This window comes from Calliphora vicina, chromosome 2 (assembly GCF_958450345.1).
Source record: "Calliphora vicina chromosome 2, idCalVici1.1, whole genome shotgun sequence".
NCBI lineage: Eukaryota > Metazoa > Arthropoda > Insecta > Diptera > Calliphoridae > Calliphora > Calliphora vicina.
In genome coordinates this window covers 84,069,331-84,089,142 of record NC_088781.1, presented here as the reverse complement: position 1 = coordinate 84,089,142, position 19,812 = coordinate 84,069,331, and the positions used below count along the sequence as shown (strand labels likewise).

General features: G+C 35.6%; 1 protein-coding gene across 1 annotated transcript; it reads left to right on the top strand.

Moving 5' to 3' along the window:
• Positions 1-17,778: 17,778 nt before the first annotated feature.
• LOC135950614 (uncharacterized) lies at positions 17,779-19,123 on the top strand. The gene has a single exon (XM_065500146.1). The coding sequence runs from the start codon at positions 17,792-17,794 to the stop codon at positions 19,121-19,123; it is 1,332 nt and encodes a 443-aa protein (XP_065356218.1). The 5' UTR covers positions 17,779-17,791.
• The last annotated feature ends 689 nt before the right edge of the window (positions 19,124-19,812 follow it).

Sequence of the window (19,812 nt, the reverse complement as noted above, 5' to 3'; positions counted from 1 at the left end):
AAAATATAATCGCCATCCACAAAAACAGATACTCGGTGAAACACCTATTCCTTCATGTGTTGGGGAAATTCTACATATAGATATATTTTCCACAGATAAAGTATATTTTTTAACATGTGTAGACAAACTGTCTAAATTTGCACTTGTTCAGCCAATAGCTTCTAGGACTATAGCGGATGTAAAATTACCGATTTTACAACTTATGAATATTTATCATCGCACAAGAACAATATTCTGTGACAATGAACTTTCTCTCAATTCAGAGACAATAAGGTCACTCCTGGCTAATAGTTTTAATGTGCAAATATCAAACGCACCACCACTCCACAGTACCTCAAATGGACAGGTGGAAAGAATACATAATACCCTATTGGAAATTGCCCGTTGTCTTAAGCTTGAGAAATCTATCAATGATACGGTACAATTGGATATCCATAAGGACAATTTAATATAGTGTAGTTTTATTCATTTTGTTTTCTTTTTATTTAACTTAGGATTCTTATGGTGCTACTTCTTGTTGTGGCAGCGACAGCGAAATTGACTGACTATTCCGGTTCGGACTACATTCCTGTATCGGACGGCTATGCCGTAATTTGGCGAGATTTTCAATGCTTGAGGCATACGACGAATATTACAATGTATTCGGAGATGGTTGATGATACGGAAAGCCTTAAGGAACATTTTCCCAGTCACATATGAAGAAGATACTAGACGCAGACATAGGGCACATAAGGACATTGCTGGCCACAATAGATGTTCACCACAGGCACGCAAGAAGCATAAATCTTTTGGGTACGGCCCTTAAGGTAGTCGCTGGCACACCGGACTATGATGATTTTGAAAATTTAAAGTTTAATCAGCGCGAGCTCATTGACAGCGAGAATAGGCAGATTCTCATAAACACGAAAACACAACAGCAAATAAACAACCTTACGGACATAGTCAATTTCATTGTTAGGAACACAAAGGCTAACGTAATTGATAGTGGACATTTGTATGAGACTCTGCTTGCTAGATATAGAATTTTAATTTCTGAGTTGGAAAGCTTAATGCTGTCGATTACCCTCACAAAGATTGGTATAGTTAACCCACAAATTTTAGATTCTATTGATTTGAATACACTGATAAATGAGCACTCTACAAACATAACCGTAGCAGATTTAATGGAAGTTGCTAAAATAAGAGTTTTATTAGATAATAAGTTTTTACATTTCTTAATTAAATATCCAAAACCAGATTTAGTTTGCAAAAAGGTAGCCTTATACCCAGTTCAACATAATAATACAATTCTTCATTTTAATGGGGAAAACAATGTGGCAGACTGTGGAAATCAACTGGTAGCAATCGGAAATTGCAGTACTACACTGACAACATCATTTTGTAAAAAGTTGGCTTATTCAACATGCGCACTACAACTTCATTCTGGTGGTCACGCATACTGCACCACTCGGCCTTCCCATCTCGAACCTCTTACTATTATTGACGAGGGTGTTATCATTATCAACGACAACACTGTTAACATTAGAACAAGTGATGGTATCGAGAAGACTGTCACTGGCACATTTCTGCTTACTTTCAGTGATGAAGCAAAAATTAATCAGACCCCATACAGAAACCAAAAGAATATCACAAAAAAGTTACCAGGATCACCAGCATCCGCTCTTCTCAACATTACGAGTCATCAAACAATATTGAGTTTGCCGCTTCTTAAAAGATTGAACGAAGAAAACTTGCGGCATATTGAGACGATTAAAGAGAAGCTTATAACTGGACCTTTGTTGTTCACCTGTAGTATTTTTGGCATTTTAATTATCGGCTTTGCTTGTTTCGAATTGCACCAGAAGTTTAAGAAGACCCGTCAGCATCACGCTATTCAATCTGCTATTGAAGATCTAAAGAAGTCCGGGGACGCCCTTCACTTAAACGAGGGAGGAGTTAACACGAATTCAGTGCATGTTAATAAGAATACAAAACATCAACAAGAACAAACTGCCTCTTCAGCTTATACTAATATATTGCTAAAGAATGACGAAATATAAGTCATAAGACAACACAATAACCAGACGCTGACACGGCATAAACGGGTATATGGCTATTCGATATAACAACGTAGTTTGAGTTTTTTAGTTTAGTTATTATTAAGACTTGGAATAAATAAATGTATTTTTGAGATACCAAATAAATTTATATTTTATTACTTGTATGGTTGCTGGTAAATTTAGCTTCAATTTATGTAATAAACCTTCATGCCAGACTTTATCAAAAGCTTGCGAAACATCGATGAAGAGTGCTGAGCAATATTTTTTTCTTCAAAAGCTTGTCTTTTAACATTTACTATTCTATGAGTTTGTTCAATTGTGCCATGTTTTCTTCTAAAACCGAATTGATGGTTTGGAATAGATCTATTTTCATTTCAAATCGGTGTTAATTTTGACACAAATAGTTTCCCAAATAGCTTTGATATATATGGTAATAAGCTAATAGGCCTATATGACTCAACTTTTGTATGATCTTTTCCTGGCTTTGGTATCATGGTGACTAAGGAAACCTTCCATTATCGAGGGTAGTATTCGAGACATAAAATAGCATTAAAAATAAAAAAAATAATTTTCTTTGCTATGCGAGGTAGCTCCAAAAGCATTTTATTACTGATCTTATCGATACCAAGTGCCTTCTTAGTGTTTAAGTCACGAATAGCTTTTTCTAATTCTCTTAACCCAAATCTTAGAGGAATAGGTGCTCAATCATTACAGGCGGTAACTCGACTGCTATATCGTGAGATATATTTGGGGTAAATACGTTTTTCAAATGATTAACAAATAGTATTCCTTTTTCAATATCGTTTCTTGCCAAACTTCCATTCAAGTTTCTTAATGGTGGTTTAGAGATAACTGGCCTTTTGAGATTTTTAGCTGCACGCCATAATGATAAGTCTTATTGCGGAGTTGCATTAAGTTCCTTAAGATATTTTTCCAGGGAAGCCGTTTTCTGAGACTGCAGTAACTTTCTTAGCCCTTTTCTGCATTCTATTGAGGGGAGCTGTACAATTGTCATTCTCTTCGAACTCTCCTTTTTCAGTCAAGAGCCGCTCGACATCCGTAGGATATATTTTATTACTAGCTGACCCGACAGACGTTGTCCTGTCCAAGCATCAACAGCATACATGTAAATCAATGAACATATTTTGAGTTTTTATATAAGTAACTAGCTGTCCCGACAAACGTTGTTCTGCCATAGCTCACACAAAGTTTGAAGACTCCCACTATAATAGTACTCCAGATATGCAATAATAAATGTTTATTTTGTAGGGGAGGTGCCATGCCCATTGTTCCTATATAGGTCAATTGTGAATGTAAACCATCCAGGGACCCACTCAAACACACACAACAAATTTCATCGAAATCGGCCCAGCCGTTAAGGTGGAGTTACTAACACACGTACAGAAGAATTATATATATAAAGATAGAATTTTGGTCTGAAATATGAGTGATCATAGATTTAGCACTTTTTCTTGATTAAACGCTTATTGGCCAAGTTATTAGCGAATTTAGATATTTTGAGTTTTTATATAAAAATTTGAGTTTTGTTCAGAAATATGAGTGATCACAGATCGCGCTGCTTTTCTTCATTAAACGCTTATTGGCCAAGTTATTAGCGATTAGAATACTTTGAGTTTTTATATAAAAAATCGATTTTTGTTCTGAAATATGAGTGATCACAGATCGAGGTCCTTTTCTTGATTAAACTCTTATTGGCCAAGTTATTAGCGAAATTAGATATTTTGAGTTTTTATATAAAAAATCCATTTTTGTTCTGAAATATGAGTGATTAGTGTTTATAAACCGGTTAACCGAAAAACCGGGTTTTCTTCGAAATCTCGGTTTTTTGCGAACCGGTTAATTTAAAATGTTGATTTTCGGTTCGGTTTATCCGGTTTTTATGACTCGGTTAACCGGTTTTTAAAATTTGGGACTAAAATTAATAAATCTCATGTTTTTGTGCATTTTTAATATTCATTGTGTAGTCATTATTGGTCTGATTTGAAACCTAAAATGCTGATTAACAATACAAACCTCTTTATATTAAGTTTAGGCTAAATCTTACTAATGATTCATTGAAAACTTAATGATGATTTTACCAAACGTTAAATTGAATTCGATGTGCATACCTTCTTTCAATAAATTTGACTTCATTAGTGTGTTTTGTTCTTAAAATTTTAATTTATTAATCATTTCGTTAGCTTTTCAGAAATATTACAGGAGATACAAAAACCTTTCTAAAATCCATGATTTGAAATATTTATACCCTACACCACCATAGTGGGGAGGGTATAATTTTGAAATCTGATAATGGAGTTTTATTAATTGTTTGGTATGATTTATAATGAAAATAATCACAGCTAAGAAGAAGTGCATTTGCATTTTATAGGTCCTTTTTTGGGACTTGTAACATTTTCTGTTTCATATCAGAAAGTCGAGGTGATAATAAATTTCTAAATTATCAAATATTTAATTAAAAAATTGATTTACAATTTTCGGTTCAAATTTAATGAATAAACCAATAATTAAAACAAGTATTATATATTTAGTAACATATTTATACTCAATTCCATTTGAATGAGACAATAAATATGAAATTTTCACAAAATAAAATGGACTTAGCACTTTTGTATATTTATAGTTATTTAATATTAACCATTTCTGACTACTAAAAACTACAAATTTTAAAGCTGTATATACTTTATTGGACATTTTATGTATTCTAAACATATATGACGGTTAACCCGTTTAACCGGTTTTTTCGAAGTCGGTTAACCGACAAAACCGGTTTTTTAAAAAGGCCAATTTTCGGTTAACTGACAAGCCGGTTTTTTTAAAAGTCGGTTTTCTATAAACATTATGAGTGATCACAGATCGAGTTCCTTTTCTTGATTAAACGCTTATTGGCCAAGTTAATAGCGAATTTAAATATTTTGAGTTTTTATATAAAAAATCGATTTTTGTTCTGATCGAGCTCCTTTTCTTGATTAAACGCATATTGGCCAAGTTATTAGCGAAATTAGATATTTTGAGTTTTTATATAAAAAATACATTTTTGTTCTGAAATATGAGTGATCACAGATCGAGCTCCATTTCTTGATTAAACGCTTATTGGCCAAGTTATTAACGAATTTAGATATTTTGGGTTTTTATATAAAAAATCTATTTTTGTTCCGAAATATGAGTGATCACATATTGAGCAGCTTTTCTTGATTAAACGCTTATTGGCCATGTTAATAACGATTTTAGATATTGTGAGTTTTTATATAAAAAATCGATTTTTGGCCAACGAAAATACTTAGAAGCACTCATCGTTTCTCGGATGGACCTAATGGGTGGTTAGAAATTAAATGGGGGAAACCTGGAACTGGAATTCCTTGTTTCCGCCGATGAAATTTCATTGACGATTGATTCCAAGTATATGCCAAGATATTAGCATTTCGGAGTATAGCAGGTTCGGGCAAATTTATCATTTCGGCACATATAAAAAAATCTGGTCAATGTTGTAGATGGCGGTCGATCAACTATTTTCCAGATGCCATGTCACTACCATTGGTCACATATTTAAAACATTTGATAAGTGGTCGTATCAAAAATAGCCAAATCGGTCCAGGCGTTCTGCAATTTTAGTTATATCGAAAAAAAGTGGTCGTGGTAAATTTTTCTTACGAATTTTACTACGAATATTTAAAAAAAATTAGCCGATTTTAGATAAATCGAAAACAGTTGACGTGGTCAATTTTTCCTTCAGTAAAAACATAAATTGGATAACTACGAACATTTAAGCAAAAAATTAGCCAAATCGGTATAGCCGTTTTCAGATTTTAGATAAATCGAAAAAAGTGGACGTAAAAGTTTGCGTGGTAAATTTTTCGTTCCGTAAAAACCTAAGTTGGACTATGACCAACATTAAAAAATTGTCTGAAGCGATCTGGCCGTTCTCAACTGATGCAACTGATCCAACGAACGACAATTGATTTTTATTTATATAGATTTTTGATTTTTTTTGGGGGTTATGCTTGAATGTTGAACAGCTAGTTTAAGATGCCTTGAAAAACACCAACAAAATGGCACTAACAAAAAACAGAAAAAATTGTTTTATTTTGCTTGTTCAATTAACAAGTTATCGAATATGACTTTCCTTTTTTATTATTTGTTGTTTTTCTATTTAGGGGTTTTTACAATATTTTTAATTCCAATTACAATTTAATTATTTCAAAATTTAAGTTCAAAAACACTAGTTAACAACTTTACAAATCAAAGTATTAACAAGCTATGGAAACGATTCGCCAATTTACAACAACAAAAGTTTATATGTATTTTATATACAAAAACTCAACGACAATAATTTGATTATGGCACCTTATTACGCCAATCATGAATATATTGAGAAAAGTCTTCAAACCGGATATGTACCACCAGAGGCGTTTTTATACCTAGATAGAAATGGTTTTATACAAAACGAAATTGGCATTCCTATATTCTACCATGTTTATAGACGAGCCACTACAAAAAATATTTATGAAAACCAACTGACAGCGGACAATAGCAGATTTGATACTAGTATATTTTCAGAGGATATAAATCTTAATATTAATGGAAAGTATTGGTGGCTCACTTAATAATTTCCATTCTCTTGTTTTATCCCTTAACTATATTTTTTTTATCTTTTTGTAATATAAAAGTAAGGATTTTTTTGCCATTTTTTCTTTACAATAAGTTGTATAAATTAAAATTTTTTTTTTGTTAAACTTACATAATTATATAATATTAAAATGATAGTATTAATGTATATAATATACTTGAGATCCCGTTTATGAGACAGTGTATATAAATTAATTTAAGTATTACTATTTGTTTATTTATAGTTTAAGAATGTATATAAATTTTGGTTAAATAAACATTATATAAAAAAAAAAAAAAAAAAAAAAAAAAACTCAACGAAAATATCTTAAAAAGTAATATACATTAATCTGACATTTTCGCTTCCAGATGTCGTCTGTCATCAGATTTAGGATAAAATAGTCCTAAATAGGGAAAGCCAAGGATGGGAGTACCAATGCCATTCATTCAAACTTGAACATCTCGGCGGCCTTGCAGTACTGCAACTCAGAACTGTATCAAAAAAAAAAAATACTAAAACAAAAAAAGAATTCAAATATCAATTATATTTCAAAAAAGAATTCAAGATATAAAATATCTTCAAATCAAAAAACTTCAAAAGCAGTACTCAATTCGATCAAAAAATTTATAAAGTTATGTTGTTGATGTATCACGATCTATTTTGTCGGCTGACTGTCCCTCGAACCATTAGGAACTATAGCTTGAGACGAACTTGGTCTCTAGATAACCAGACTCACTAGACGAACGAGGTCTGCTGGCAGAGACTTGGGACGAAGAGGTCCCTTGATCTTTAGGTTGGCGGACGAACTAAGTCCTTCAACAAAAATATCATTATCTTATGGGCAAACGAACTTGGTTTATACCTGACTAATGAAATACCTTGTACTCCGATAAGTACGCCAGGTGTGGTCGTGGTTCTGCTAGTCATCAATTCCAATTTTTCGTAATCCAATGTGCTGCTCATGCACTGCAAAAAAACAAATCTTAAAAACAATTAATGTATGGGAAGAACTACGAGCTTCTCCACTGGTATAGTAGGTTAGACCCATGTCTGTTTTCAATTCAACAATACTTGTATGTTCATCTTGACCCATATAGGCTTTGATAACATGACCTAACTACCATTTATTGATCAAAAAATTATCGTCTCGATATAAAACTATGTCATCGATTTTCTAATTATGATGTACAAATCTATTTTGTTGTTGAATGTTCTTAATAAAATGTTTCCTCCATATAGATTAGTTTTCCGAAGCAATTACCTTTTTCCGACGATTATTATTTAAGGCATTTTCTTCTTCTTGTGATATTTTAGGATCATATTTTGATTTAGAACATTCCAAACTATTTTTTATTTGTTTATTCGAACTTATTTTTGAGAAAAATGTTCGAACATTCGATTTGTTTCTTCTTGAAGGCACGGGACCAAAAAAATATCCATCCAAAATGGCTCTCATGGGCTATAATGTCCCCTATCACCTTCTGCCTTGAACCGTCTGTCATTATTTTTGGATAAAAATCAACTCCAATCAAAATATCCACTGGTCGAAAAATTCGGATCTGCCTATTGAAAATCTAATGAAAAACTTAGATTTGAAACATCAATAGTTTCAATTGGTAAATTACCAGTTAATTTCGGTAGTACAAAAGCCGACATATTCAATTTAATATATCTATTGATAGGAGAACCCAATGTCAGGTCACATTCTTTTAAAGCAGGACCAGGTGTTGCGTCATTTAGTGCCGATATGCACACATTTGTCGCTCTTGTTGGCAAATTCAACCTATTTTGAAGTTTCTGCGAAATAAAACTAGTTTGTGAGCCTGGATCTATAACCGCTCTAGCCGGAAAAATTTCACCACGAGATATGATATTTATCGAACAATATATTCTTTGTAGACGTAGCAAAACAACTTTGTACCGTAGTATTTCCTGATACAGAAGGAATATCATCAGTACTTCGATTGGTACTTTCTGGTACAGATCAATTAACATATTTGTGAAGAAGAGTATGCTGTTTAAGATAACACTTTGAACCACTAGAATTACTCTTACGCTCACTCAACATATGGCCTTCATTCAAACAGTTAATGCAAAGTTTCCGGGTTTTAACAAATAAAAATCTTCCAGCCTGATACTTATTCAGAAACTTACGACAATTATTTAAAGGATGATTCTTCGAACAAATCGGGCAAGATTTTTCGGAAACTTGAGTTTGGTAGACTCTAATAGCTGCAATCTTTTGTCTAGAAGAATTCGATTTCTCAGCATTTATATTGGTTTCTATTTTATTACCACTAGGAATATTCGATATAGTTTCCAATGATTGAAAACGTCCAGTAAGAAACTCATCAAGATCTTTCCAAAGTGGAATTTCCATTTTGCACTTAACTGTTTGTTCCCACAATGACAAGGTATGAAAAGGCAATGACGCAATATTGATCTTATACATACGAAGTGTCGAAATACAATTAATAATATCCCGTTGCAGCATCTTTATTTCTACGCCGCTTTCCGACTTTACGGGAACCAAATTAAATAAAACCTTCAATTGGTCATGAACTAAAATTCTTTTATTTTCATACCTGTCACGTAAGTTGTGACGACAAAAGTCGTATTGTATTGAATTTAAGTTATTTTGTGATTTGATTTTGTTTTGTATTGAAATAATTTTATTTTGATTAAATTTAAGTAAGAGATAAACTGTTTTAATTGTAACGTTCTTTTAGTTTAATCAGCGCCATCTAGTTGTCAGTTGTCCTGTTATATATGTATTCATACGTTGTAAATACGACCCTACTCACTGATGAAATAGTAACAATACACAAAAAAATAACTATGGGTTTGAGAGTATATAAGGCAGGTAATTGATGAGTAGAAGTTCAGTCTGCTAGCTGGTGGCCAAGCGGTAAGAACAACTGGTGAGGAGATTAAATCTCCCCAATTGTTTAAACTTTTTGACTACTTTAAAAGAGACTAGTGTACAGATACCTCTACCATATGCCACCATCGCCTGTAACACTCGAGGTTAGACTTCGATGTTGGGTATTCCTAATAGTACCTTTTACCGTAGCTTAGAAAGCATCATCGTGCTAAAGGAGATTATATCTTCACACGATATACATTTTCACCGTGCTAACCATTTAGTAGTATAAGTGTTGGTAATATAAGTGTGATTAATTAATAAACCTACGATTTATAACGTTTATAAAAAATTCGGTGTTTTATTTCAATATAACACATAAAAACGACCCTGAACTCCGCTGAGTCTACTCCAGCAACCAGCGGAAAACCGTGTCATTACATTGGCGCCCGAGCAGGGACCTTAAAGTGTCCAACAACCTAAAAGTGTCTAACAACCATGCTGCGAACTTCCTGGGTATACTCCCTAAAACGGGAGGAACTTGTAAACTACCTAACCCAGTTTGGAAAAGATGCCCCAGGAACCGTAGAGGAACTACGAAAAAAATTTGCCAAATTCGTGGCTATCGAGCACTCTGAGGAGGAGATGAAAGATCTGTTGGAATTACAACAGAAACATGAGTCTACCAATAATGCATCGCCTTCTGTAAGACTTCAGATTCCCTTTCATCCCCCAACCATATTGCCAGCTTCACCAGTAAAAGATGAAGTCAGTAATAAAGAAATGGATTCTACAGTTATAGCCAAGCAAGTTCAGCCTGTAAACCAGTTGAATAGTGAAAATCGAGTTGTGGTAATAGATTTGGTCAGAAAATGGGGTCTAAAATACGAGGGAGGCAAAGATCCACTAGGCTTTATAGAGCGTGCGGAAGAATTGTCTGATATGTACAATGTTGATTTAGACCAGCTACCTCGAGTGATGCCAGAATTTTTTTGGAGATAAAGCACTAATTTGGTTTCGGAACAACAACAAACATTGGGAAAGGTGGACAATGTTTAAAAAAGATTTCTATTTCTAGAGGACGAGATCCGCAAACGCACCCAGCGTTCACGTGAAACATTCAAGGAATACGTGCTTGCACTTCAAGATTTAATGCGACACTCAAATTTGGCTGAAGATGAAAAAATTGAGAGAATCTTCAGAAACGCCCATCCGGACTATCAATGGTACATTCGAAGGAAGGATTTCAGTACATTAAATCAGTTAATATAGCTAGCAGATGACTTAGAAAGCATTCCTACTCATTCGCAACACGGGAGTGGAGAACATCATCGAATGATGACCACAAAAATAGACCATGAAGTACCTCAACTTAATGAAGGATGTCATGGAAATAAACATATAAACAATCAAACACGTTTAATATGGGAAGAGGAAAAACTAATGGCATATATTTTAGTAGAACGTCAGCTAATTAGCTCGATAATCGATACCGGAGCGACGAGAAGCTTCATAACACCAAAACAAGTTGGACGTTTGTCAGAAAAACCTATCTACGTACCTGTAGATATCGATGTCCTTCTAGCGGATGGAACCCCAAGAGTTATTTCTAGAGCGGCAAGATTTAAAGTCACCTTGGGTAACATAACTTGTGAATGCGAATTTTTAATAATGAAGGAAGTAACAGAAGGCATTATCTTAGGGCTGGATCTGCTCAAAAGGTTCAATGCCACCTTTAGCTGTGGAGGCCTCATTGTGGAAAAAAAACAATTAAGTCAACAAGAATCCAGTTATTGTCACAGCAGGCGCATTGAAAAGATAAGCAGTAGCTTTAGAGTACATAAAATTCGGAAAATTGAAACGTCAGATAGCTTTAATGAAACAGAAAATTGAACAGAATTTCCAAAGCAGAAACAGGAAATTAAACACTTTTTAGAGAAAGAGCTGCCAAAAAATATCACTGGACTATCCAATATTGCAAAACACAAAATAGTGATGAAAGACGACCGCCCAATCAAGATAAGGTATGCCCAACGGAATCCTGCAATGCAAGCCATCATAGATGGTGAGGTAAATAAATTAATTGCTCGCGGATGTATAGAACCTTCATGTAGCCCATATATCTTTCCAATCACACTGGTAAAGAAGAAAGACGGAACGTGGCGAACCTATATGGACTTCCGGCAACTAAATCAACGATCTGTGCCTGATGCCTATCCGTTGCCCCGAATTGACTCTATTTTAAATAGACTTCGAAACGCCAAGTTTATAAGCAGTATTGACCTGAAGGATGGCTATTGGCAAATTCCCCTGGAAGAAGAGAGTAAAAAATATACGGCTTTTGCTGTGTCTGGTCGAGGACTGTACCAATGGCGCGTAATGCCTTTTGGATTACATTCTGCCCCTGCAACATTTCAAAGGGCGTTAGATCAAGTCATAGGACCGGAAATGGAACCACACGCTTTCGCCTATTTAGATGACATCATTGTGATCGGAACCACTTTTCAAGAGCATTTAGACAACTTAAAAGAAGTATTTCGGCGTTTAAAGGCAGCAAACCTAAAAATTAATCCAAAAAAGTGTGAATTTTTCAAAACGCAGACGAAATATCTTGGCACTGTGGTGACCCAAGACGGAATCCAGACAGATCCTAACAAGGTGGCGGCCATAAAAGAAATGTCTCCCCCAAAAAGTGTCAAAGAAGTGCGAAGATTTTTGGGAGTCACTTCTTGGTATCGTCGTTTTGTGCCCGATTTTGCAACCATCTGAAAACCAATGATACTACTCTTAAAGAATGGTAAGCACTGGAAGTGGGGAGAAGAACAACAGCAGTCATTTGAGTTAATTAAACGAAAGCTGACAGAGACCCCAGTCCTATCCTGATTTCACTAAACCGTTTGTACTACAGACAGATGCAAGTGACTATGGACTCGGTGCAGTTCTGAAACAACCCTTGGACGACACTGAGAAGGTAATTGCATATGCAAGCCGACATTTAAATGGCGCAGAAAAAAACTACTCTGCAACAGAAAAGGAATGTCTGGCTATAGTTTGGGGAATACGCAAAATGAGGCCCTACTTGGAAGGTTATGAATTTGTAGTAATAACCGACCACTTGTCTTTGAAATGGCTAAACAACATCGACAATCCAACCGGCAGACTAGCTCGATGGGCCCTGGAACTGCAACAATATAAATTCGTTATTCAATACAGAAGAGGAAAACAAAACGTTGTAGCAGATGCGTTATCACGACAGCCTGTGGAAAATATAAACATGATCAAAACATGCGACAACACTTCGTGTTCATGGTTGAAAGCAAAAATCGAGGCAGTACAACAGCACCCCGAAAGTATTCCGATTATTCCGTCATAAATAATCAACTCTACAGACACTTCTCGAGAGATATCAACGATGAGGACAACACTCCGTGGAAATTGTGTGTAGAATCCCCACTTATAGAACGAGTAATTCAAGAAAATCATGACAGTGCAGTCGGTGGGCACCTAGGAATCCGAAAAACTATAAACAAGGTTGCTTCCCGTTATTATTGGCCTAAAATGAGCCGAGACATATGTCGATACGTTCGCCGCTGTGAGTCGTGCCAAAGATACAAAATAACTCAGCCAGTAGGAGAGATGCTCACTCGAATTCCAGAAGAGCCTTGGGCTACCATCTGTGCCGATTTTGTGGGTCCACTCCCAAGAAGTAAACATGGAAATACGATGCTATTTGTATTTTTCGACAACTTCTCCAAATGGTGTGAGTTGATACCATTACGGAAAGCCACGGCAGAGAGCCTCGTGAAAGCTTTTCGAGAACGTATATTGGCTCGGTATGGTGTGCCGAAAGTTATCATCACCGACAATGGCTCCCAGTTTACATCAAGAATTTTTAAAAGGAGTTTGGAAGAGATTGGAGTACATCAACAGTTCACAGTCCCTTACACCCCACAGGAAAATCCAACAGAGAGAGCCAACCGAACCATCAAAACAATTATCCCCCAATTATCAGGTCAGCAACATAACACATGGGACGAATTTCTGCCTGAAGTAATGCTGGCCATTAATACAAGCGTTTCCGAGTCAACAGGATACTCTCCCGCCTACCTTACCCAGGGTCGAGAACCTCGTCTTCCAAAAGCTCTATACGATGAGGTCACAGTGGGTACAGGTGCACGACTCCAAAATCCTAAAGAACGAGTCAATGAATTGAAGAAGATCTTTTGCATTGTGAGAAGATACTTAGCAAAGGCTTCTCAAACCCGGCAACGCCACTATAATTTGCGTCGACGCAGTTGGAAACCAAATATTGGTGACCTAGTCTTAGTTCGTCAGCATACTCTCTCGAATGCAATTAATAGTTTTGCTGCAAAACTCGCACCGAAAATCAAGGGATATGTGTCCCCTGTAATTGTTCAAATCTGTGGAGAGAAGAAAACATACGTACTTAGGGTTACCAGATAACAAAAGTCAAATAACTGGACCATAAGAAAAATTTAACTGTATTTTTAAAAAATAACTGGACAATTTAAAAATGCTCTTATAGTTCAAAAAAGTTAAATTTAAGTTAAGTTTTTTTACAAAAATAAAGAAACGTTAAATTCAGTCCTACATACATATCGTCACCTAAAATGCAAAACAACGTATCATCAAAAAATTCAAAGTTGATTTTATTATTGATTACGATTTACTACATCATATTACATATGTGTAAAACATTTTAAACTTTAACTTTCTAAAATAACCAAATTATAACCAAAGTGCATGATTTTCTTAAACAAAATAACGTTAATGCTTTGAGTAAATAATTAAAAAATAGTATTTTACAATATTTTAGGTAGTTTCCTTATATTGTTTAATAAATTTGTTGCAATAGAATTTTTTTGGCCATCTTTATGAAAATTTAATAAGTACATTTTTTTAATTTAAATATCTTTAAAAACTCCTTTTGTGTTTGATTTTATTTTTTCATACAAATTTATATTGATACGTTATTTATGTTTTAGAAAACATTGTCAAAATAACGTAAGAGGCATATCATAAAAGAAGAGTGTACTTTTTTATAGAATATAAAATTGTTCACGTTCAAAAGGTTAAAGATTAATTTTCGTAGTAATGTAAAAAATATCAAAGATCGCAGTGTTAAAAATTCAAAAAAAAAAAAAACATGGAATATCTTGCGGCAAAAGCAACATGTCGTCAATTATATTTGATATTTCTAAAACTTTGGCAGCTTTGATAAGTTATCCCACTATAAAAGGGATTGTTTTAAATTTAAAAATTAAATTTTGTTGTAAAGTGATTCGTCTCCGAAATCATATCTTTGCTCTAAGTACACACAAAAAAATAATCGAGGCTATATTAACTAAGCTTGCATAGTTAATTTCTTTTTATATGAAAACTAAAAACTAAGTATTATTATCTATGCCAATAGGTAATTCAAACTATACACTTTACCTAAAAACTATGTTAATATAACTATTGAAATTAGTAATTTGATGTTTTGGTGCAAAAGGGTATGTATGAAATTATCTAAAATTTTAGTTATATTAACTAAGAAACTTTGCAAATGCCATTCTTGGGCCCTTGCGCTTAGTTAAATGTATACCATATTTTTAGGAAATATAACCTATGGATTTTTTTGTGTGTACGCAATATTTGATTTGCTTTTAATTGCTTTAAAAAACGTTTACGTTTTGTTCCGAAAGATGAAATCTTTTTTAAAATAGTTACAACTTTGCTTCCATATTTTAACCGATTTTTAAGGCAATTCAAAAGATTACTCACTGTACAGTTCTATAATAGTAAAGAAATCACTTTCTAGGGCTAAATTTATGCATTACGTTATACATAAAAAACAAATATGCCTCTGACAAACCTTCACCCATATATTCTTCATCATCATTATAACAAATTCCCATATGACTTTTCGACAAGCGTTTTGAACCTCTATACTGCTGACCAAGGATATATTAATCGGTTGGTTGCTCGCTAGGTACAAATCACTGTAAGGAAAAAATACAACTGACTATACATTTGCAATCACAATTGAATAAAAAAAATATTTTGCCAAATGAAAGAAATTATTTTTTAACTGGACATATTGTGTTTTAGCTGTAAACTGGACAAGACACAAAAAACTGGACAATCCAGGCCATTCCAGGCCGTCTGACAACCCTATACGTACTGCACCCCTTAGTGACTTAAAACCCTATTATGATAAATCTATATTGACAAAGTTACTAATCTCAGAAAATTTTTGACTGCTGCATTAATTATTTACTTTACCTCTTACAGATCACACGTGGAAATAAAAAGAAAAAAATGGACAACAAACAACAAAAATTTGAAGAAACACGAAAAAAATTTCGTAAAAACATGGAAAAAGAAAAAGCAAAGGTCCGAAAAACCATTTTCTTAGACGAGGATGATATCCCAAGTACCAGCAAGGGGCTTCGTGGTCAAGATGGTTTCAAGAGACGACATGTCATTTCCCCCACCAAGTATTCCAGGCACCAAAGACAAAATCAGTCACCAAAGCGTCCTGCCAAACCAAGAAAGTCGACATACTGTTATAGGATGACGACTCAACAACGAAAAGACCCAGTAATCGTAATTGAGGACTCTCCTCCTAAAAACCTTCCGAAAAACGTTTACGAGGAAGAAAATATGGAGTTGCCACCACCACCAGACTTTGTTACTCCGGAAAATATTGCCGAGGAGGAAGACGAAGTTCCACCGCCACCACCACCTTTTGTGGCAGAAGATCACCCCATAACACAGGACAATTGGGATGACGAGGATACGGAACCACCACCATCGCCAGCTGAGTTGGATGGTGATTTCATTGATTTAGGCAATTTTGAAGATCTTCTTAGTGAATGCGATCTTCCAATAGTGGAGGAAATATACCGCCGGTTTTTCGGAGTGAATGACGACACAATTTGTTTGCGGCCAGCAACTCCACCATCTCTACTCCATCCTAGATCACTATTGTCTTTAGATTGGGAGAATGAAAATTATAACCCACCAAAACCACCGCGACGACAAGGCATTGGGTCCTGGGAGCTAAAAGACAGCCAATATCGCCACTTAGGATTGATCTGCTATGAACGAGCCTTCCGTGTGAGACTTATGATTCCAGTAACCGAGCCAACCGGAGAAATAGGTTACGTTGATCTAGATAAGGAAACACAAACATCCCCTATTCCCAAACCCCCAGTCCGAGACTGGTTTATTCCGCAATCGCCAACACCATTTCCACCCACACGAAGCCCTATTGTACCAAAAACCCCAGGCAGAGACTGGTTCATTCCGTTATTGCCGACACCATATCCACCCTCGCAAAGCCCTAGTTCACAAAAAACCCAAGTCCGCGACTGGTTTACACCATTGCCACAAACCTCACTATCGTCTTCTTCATCATCACCAACCAGATCATTGGCATCAGCAGTATCACCAACCATCATCACTATATCGTCAATAGAATTATCATCACCATCATCAGTCACTTCATCACCTCCATCACTGTCACTAGGCGCAAAACATCATCCAATGGATACAATACCATCACCGCGATTGAATCAGACGTCAGTAGCAACAACAACTCCTCCCATACCAAAAAGTTCGAAAGAATTACATATTGTTACGTTTTAACCTTTTCAAAACGCTGGTTTATTTCCTTTAAATAAACCGGATACTTTTGATTGCAAATAAAGGCCGTTTAGTAGTTTAACAACTAGTTGTAACAACTCTTTATTTCTTTAAAATGTACAACAACAACAGAATTAAATAAAAAACAAATATGCCTCTGACAAACCTTCATCCATATATTCTTCATCATCATTATAACAAATTCCCATATGACTTTTCGACAAGCGTTTTGAACCTCTATACTGCTGACCAAGGATATATTAATCGGTTGGTTGCTCGCTAGGTACAAATCACTGTAAGGAAAAAATACAACTGACTATACATTTGCAATCACAATTGAATAAAAAAAATATTTTGCCAAATGAAAGAAATTATTTTTTAACTGGACATATTGTGTTTTAGCTGTAAACTGGGCAAGACACAAAAAACTGGACAATCCAGGCCATTCCAGGACGTCTGACAACCCTATACGTACTGCACCCCTTAGTGACTTAAAACCCTATTATGATAAATCTATATTGACAAAGTTACTAATCTCAGAAAATTTTTGACTGCTGCATTAATTATTTACTTTACCTCTTACAGATCACACGTGGAAATAAAAAGAAAAAAATGGACAACAAACAACAAAAATTTGAAGAAACACGAAAAAAATTTCGTAAAAACATGGAAAAAGAAAAAGCAAAGGTCCGAAAAACCATTTTCTTAGACGAGGATGATATCCCAAGTACCAGCAAGGGGCTTCGTGGTCAAGATGGTTTCAAGAGACGACATGTCATTTCCCCCACCAAGTATTCCAGGCACCAAAGACAAAATCAGTCACCAAAGCGTCCTGCCAAACCAAGAAAGTCGACATACTGTTATAGGATGACGACTCAACAACGAAAAGACCCAGTAATCGTAATTGAGGACTCTCCTCCTAAAAACCTTCCGAAAAACGTTTACGAGGAAGAAAATATGGAGTTGCCACCACCACCAGACTTTGTTACTCCGGAAAATATTGCCGAGGAGGAAGACGAAGTTCCACCGCCACCACCACCTTTTGTGGCAGAAGATCACCCCATAACACAGGACAATTGGGATGACGAGGATACGGAACCACCACCATCGCCAGCTGAGTTGGATGGTGATTTCATTGATTTAGGCAATTTTGAAGATCTTCTTAGTGAATGCGATCTTCCAATAGTGGAGGAAATATACCGCCGGTTTTTCGGAGTGAATGACGACACAATTTGTTTGCGGCCAGCAACTCCACCATCTCTACTCCATCCTAGATCACTATTGTCTTTAGATTGGGAGAATGAAAATTATAACCCACCAAAACCACCGCGACGACAAGGCATTGGGTCCTGGGAGCTAAAAGACAGCCAATATCGCCACTTAGGATTGATCTGCTATGAACGAGCCTTCCGTGTGAGACTTATGATTCCAGTAACCGAGCCAACCGGAGAAATAGGTTACGTTGATCTAGATAAGGAAACACAAACATCCCCTATTCCCAAACCCCCAGTCCGAGACTGGTTTATTCCGCTATCGCCAACACCATTTCCACCCACACGAAGCCCTATTGTACCAAAAACCCCAGGCAGAGACTGGTTCATTCCGTTATTGCCGACACCATATCCACCCTCGCAAAGCCCTAGTTCACAAAAAACCCAAGTCCGCGACTGGTTTACACCATTGCCACAAACCTCACTATCGTCTTCTTCATCATCACCAACCAGATCATTGGCATCAGCAGTATCACCAACCATCATCACTATATCGTCAATAGAATTATCATCACCATCATCAGTCACTTCATCACCTCCATCACTGTCACTAGGCGCAAAACATCATCCAATGGATACAACACCATCACCGCGATTGAATCAGACGTCAGTAGCAACAACAACTCCTCCCATACCAAAAAGTTCGAAAGAATTACATATTGTTACGTTTTAACCTTTTCAAAACGCTGGTTTATTTCCTTTAAATAAACCGGATACTTTTGATTGCAAATAAAGGCCGTTTAGTAGTTTAACAACTAGTTGTAACAACTCTTTATTTCTTTAAAATGTACAACAACAACAGAATTAAATAGCCACACAATGTTTTTTATACACGTTTATAAATTCTCAGAATTACAGACACAATTTATAATGTACACGAATTTACTTGAAACAAACACAACACACTTTAAGGCACTTAGATGATGTTTCTTCGAAAAGCGTGAGCTATATATATCTTTGTGAGCTATATCTGGTTTTCATTTGGTCATTTATCATTTTAATTCGGCTCCGAACGAGTTCATGCATTTCTTTTTCTGCTGAAGCACCTTCACCCATCTTGGAACCCGGCCTGATGATCTTTTCTCTGCGGGACAGACCTATCTCTCTAACAGGAACCATTCTGTCGTTGCACTGTTCAACGAGGGCCTCCATTGTTACATGGCCACTTCTCACATCCGCTGGTTCCAACACCAACAAACCATTGTCTATACAATCCTCCACTTCCTCACGGGCCCACACCAAATCCTCTGACTGCGGTGGCAACCTTTTGTGCTCAACGAAAACTAACTTTCTTACTTGAGACTTGCTCTCATATCCGACGTCAAGGGGTATTTTAACATTTCGCCAATTCATGACTTTTTG